The 4,244-nt window shown below is 36.8% G+C and overlaps 1 protein-coding gene across 1 annotated transcript; it reads right to left on the reverse strand.

Annotated features, from left to right (window-relative positions):
- Positions 1 to 788: 788 nt before the first annotated feature.
- Positions 789 to 1,727, reverse strand: LOC148308506 (uncharacterized). Its single transcript, XM_088261592.1, has one exon. It carries the CDS (start codon positions 1,725 to 1,727, stop codon positions 789 to 791), a length of 939 nt encoding a protein of 312 aa, XP_088117718.1.
- Between the last annotated feature and the right edge of the window lie 2,517 nt (positions 1,728 to 4,244).

The raw sequence follows: 4,244 nt of genomic DNA on the forward strand, positions 1-4,244 counted from the left end.
TATTTTCGCTGTGTTGAGTTTATGTGCGAAGTCCTGGAGTTGAGGTATCGGGTACCTGTCTGGTAGCGTCTGGGCGTTTAAACGTCGGTAATCGCCGCAGGGTCTCCATTCTCCGTTGGGTTTCTTCACCATATGTAGCGGGCTTGCCCAATTACTCTTTGAGGGGCGGCAAATTCCTTGTTCCATCAGCAGTTTGAATTCTTTCTTTGCTGCGATAAGCTGGTTTGGTGCGAGGCGTCTGGCCCTTGCGCTAACTGGTTGTCCTTTTGTTTCTATTATGTGTTTCACTTCATGTTTCTTTTTATGTCCGATGTCCATTTTTGGTTTAAGTATGTCGGGGTATTTAGCCATGATTTTGTGATATTCACAGTTGTTATTGATTAGTGAAATTTTTGAAGACGGACTTTTGCAAGTGTTTCCGTCTACTTTTAATCCAGTTACGTTGTCAGTTAACGTTGCGTTTTTCAAGTTTACGCTTAAGTTATAATTATGTAGGAAATCGGCTCCTAGTATCGCTCTTGACACGTCGGCGATTATGAATCTCCATTTCAATGGTCGTCTTAAATTTAAGTTTAATTCGAGTGTTCTTGTACCGTATGTTTTTATTTGGTTTCCATCGGCGCCGTAGAGTGTTGTTGTTGTCTCGTCGGAGGCGAGTGAATTCTCTATGTTGTTGTATGACCTCGGTAACACGGATACGTCGGCTCCAGTGTCGATTAGAAATTTCATGTTGGTTCTTCGATCGTAAACAAAGAGGCGGAATGTATCATGAGGGGGGTTACAGGCCTCTAGTTTGGCCCCCCGTTGGCGTTTTCCGGCTGGAAGCTGCATGGTTTTCTACATTTGAATGCTTTGTTTTTGAACTTGTTGTGGTAAAAACATATGCCGTTTGAATTTTCTCTAGACATGCTTCGGTATGGGGATCTGCTTTTATTTCTATATCGGCCGTTTTCTTGTCGTCTGTTGTCGTAGCGGCTCATGCGTCCTTGCCAGTTGTCGTTTTCGTGTTTCGCTTTTAGTTGTTTAACTTCCTGCGTTAGTAGTTCTATTTGCTTCTGCAGGCTCAGCAGTATTAGGTCACTAAGATTTTCGTTTCTTGGTTGATCGCATGTTGCATTGTATTGCCGTGCTGCTGTGGATGGTCGATCTTCGTCTATTTTGTTTAATTCCGGTTTTCTCAATATGTCCATTATTTTGTCTGCCGTGTTGGCCATTTCGTCCAGATTCTCTGTTTTCGTTGCTGATAATATTGCTTGGACTTGTTGAGGTAGCCTCTGTAGCCACAGGGTTTTTGTTATACGATTTTCTGCTAGACTGGGTCCTGCTAGCTCCTTCATGCACCTCATTAGCTCTGATGGTTTTCTGTCTGCTAGTTGTAGTCCTGTTAACAAGGTTGTTAGCTTCTTCTGGTCGGAGTCTTGCAGTCGTGCTATCAGGTTTGTTTTCAGGTGTGTGTATTTTCCTGTTGTTGGAGGTCGCGTTATTATGTCGCTCACAATTCTTAGTGAATCCGTATCCAGTGCTGCCAATATAATATAATATTTGGTTTCATCTGTGGTAATTCCTGCCGTGGCAAATTGAGCTTCGGCTTGTATGAACCAAAGCGTTATATTTTCTTTCCAACATGGTGGGAGTTTCACGCTGACTTTGTGTACTTCCGTATGTTCTTGTAGCTGCGGTTGAACTTGCTGCCATTCTTGATATTCATGTTCGCCGTTGGTTGCCATCGTTGTGCGATATTTAAAAAAAATTATTTTATTTTATTTATTTTTTTTTTTGTAAAAAAAAATATTTAAATATTTTGGATTTTGCTGTGTTTGGATGTTACGGATTGGTATTTTTCGCGTTGTTAGAAAAAATAATTGGTGGGGTTAATGACTCGGGTTTGTTTATCGCTTATCGGCCGCGGTACGAAGTACGCTTAGGAATTTGTAATTGTCACGTGTTGTTTTTTTTAAACAAGAAATTATGTAGACGAATTAATGTAATCGGATTATTTTTCGATGTTATATAGTAATGACAATGCTGAAAGAAATTTGATTATTAGGATAATTTTTGACGTAATATTAAAGAAATTTTTTTTTTTTTTTTTTTATATAAGTGACAATAATATATTGATTCTACATTTACAGCGGCGTTTTTTTGCCTTGTTTTATTTGTGAATTATTTACGATTTGATTTTATTTATGAAACGGGATAGGTGGCGTTTACTATGAGAGCTAATTATTGAATTTTTGCATATATTTTTTGGCAAATAAATGATTTTAAATTATGTTTATTTAGGTTGACTTAGCTTTTTCGTTATTCGTTTCCTCTTCGTTGTTGACGGCTTCCGTATCTGAAGTATGTGTTCGCGCACGTTCTTCCTGTGTGGATTTCCGATGTCTGCGTCAGCCTTAAGATGACCGAGAAGATGTCGTCTTAGCTGCAATCAGTGTTACAATAGCGGCGAGTATTCTGTCGGTACAATTAATTTTCTATTCTCCCACGTGGTTTCATCGGATTAGATATAGGTAGGTATATCGGATATAGATAGGATTCAAAAAATTGTTAATAATTGACTTTTATTTTACCAGGGAAAAGATTCTAAATTGGGTAGTGCAAATATAAAAGGTTTAATTTCGAGATTATTATTTTTAATGAAAAGATTTTACGTTAGATATGTGAGAATACTAAAATATTGACTTACGTTTTATCCCTGGGACGCTCGTCGCCACGCTTCCTGTGATCGATGTTTATTACGCGTTGTTTTTTTCGGTTTTTATTTAAAAAATGCTTCTAAAATTCCGAATTTTGTAAAACGTGTTTCGGGATCACGTCGGGGGGTCACCAATTATGGTTTCTAGTTGAATACCACTTTAATTTATCAGAAGGGAAGCAAGATGAAAGCGGATTACTTTTAACACAAATTTATTTAGTTCTATTACATTACAATCAAGCAAATACTTAAGGATAATCGCGTGACTCTAATATGAGAACAGTTGAAGTACGTGTCGATCTGTGGACGGGTGGCGACGAAGTGTGGCGAGGTCGCTCGTTTCGTTCTTTTCTGCTCTCGTGAAGGTAGCTCGCTACGTTGAGCTTGAGTTGCCATATTCGATGTGCATTATTTGTGAAGGTTGCCACATAATAAATGTAAAGAACGTCATAAATCAAAAATCGTCAATTTTCAGTTGTGCATGTTTTCGGAATGCCCAGAAAATGTACTATATCCCAGCAAAAGCGGCATATTTTTAACTTAATATTTACCCGCTACAGGGTAGAAAGTGTTGTTTTTGCATTTTGAAGAAAAGGTATTGTTTAACTATTTTTAAATATACTTATTATTTTTCAAATGGAGAAAAAACATCCAGGTTTTACCTAAAAAGATCTGTTGCACAGTAAAAAGTTCAATAAGTGGCTTGATATTTATTTTTAATACATTGTATTATATTTTTAAACTTAAAAAAACGATCTCCTGCAAAATCAAGTTTTTTGATTTATGACGTTATTGTCAAGAATAAAAAAGGTCCAAAAACGATGTAAATAATTTTATCTACCGCTTAACCTTTATTTTTAGTCCGCCTCCGTGGTATAATGGTTAGCGTGTTTAGCTACCGTGCTGGAGGTCCCGGGTTCGATTCCCAGGAGGGGTGAAAACAAATATTAGTGATTTTACACTTTAATATTTATTTAATATAATTGTTCCCTGAAGCGCAGGAGTAATCACCTTGCATTCATGTGTAAACGATCAAGATAACACTGCGTCAATACAATGCAGTGCCCAATGCACCATTGGGTGCGGATAAGGGTTAGAAGTAACCTTTATAGGCAGATACATTTATCTATTCAGGTATTTCGCAAAAAATTTTTGACTACTAACTGTTAAAGATATTTTTTTTTGCATTTATTGATTTGGTCACTTTGTGCGAATATATATCCATTTTTAATTACTCGGTGAGTACTGCAATTTCTTAAAATCTATTGTGATACGTGTTTCGATGCATTCCGCATCATTTTAAACACCGTATGTGAATCTAAAATCTAAATTTTACAAGCTAAGTCTAAATTATCAACGTCTCGAGGACACAACTCTAAAATTTTGACTTAGATTCACATACGATGTTTGAAAATGATGCGGAATGCATCGAAACGCGTGTCACAATAGATTTTAATAAAATACTGGTATTCACCAAGCAAAACTTAAATTGAAAGTGAATTTAACATACTCTACATACAAAGGATATTTTAAGACTCTTTTTGTT

Source organism: Brachycentrus maculatus, unplaced genomic scaffold (assembly GCF_059751285.1).
Source record: "Brachycentrus maculatus isolate JH-2025_06_01 unplaced genomic scaffold, ASM5975128v1 h1tg000159l, whole genome shotgun sequence".
Taxonomy (NCBI): Eukaryota; Metazoa; Arthropoda; class Insecta; order Trichoptera; family Brachycentridae; genus Brachycentrus; species Brachycentrus maculatus.

Coding starts and splice junctions, on each gene's coding strand:
- LOC148308506 (XM_088261592.1), bottom strand. CDS start 1,727: ATGGCAACCAACGGCGAACATGAATATCAAGAATGGCAGCAAGTTCAA.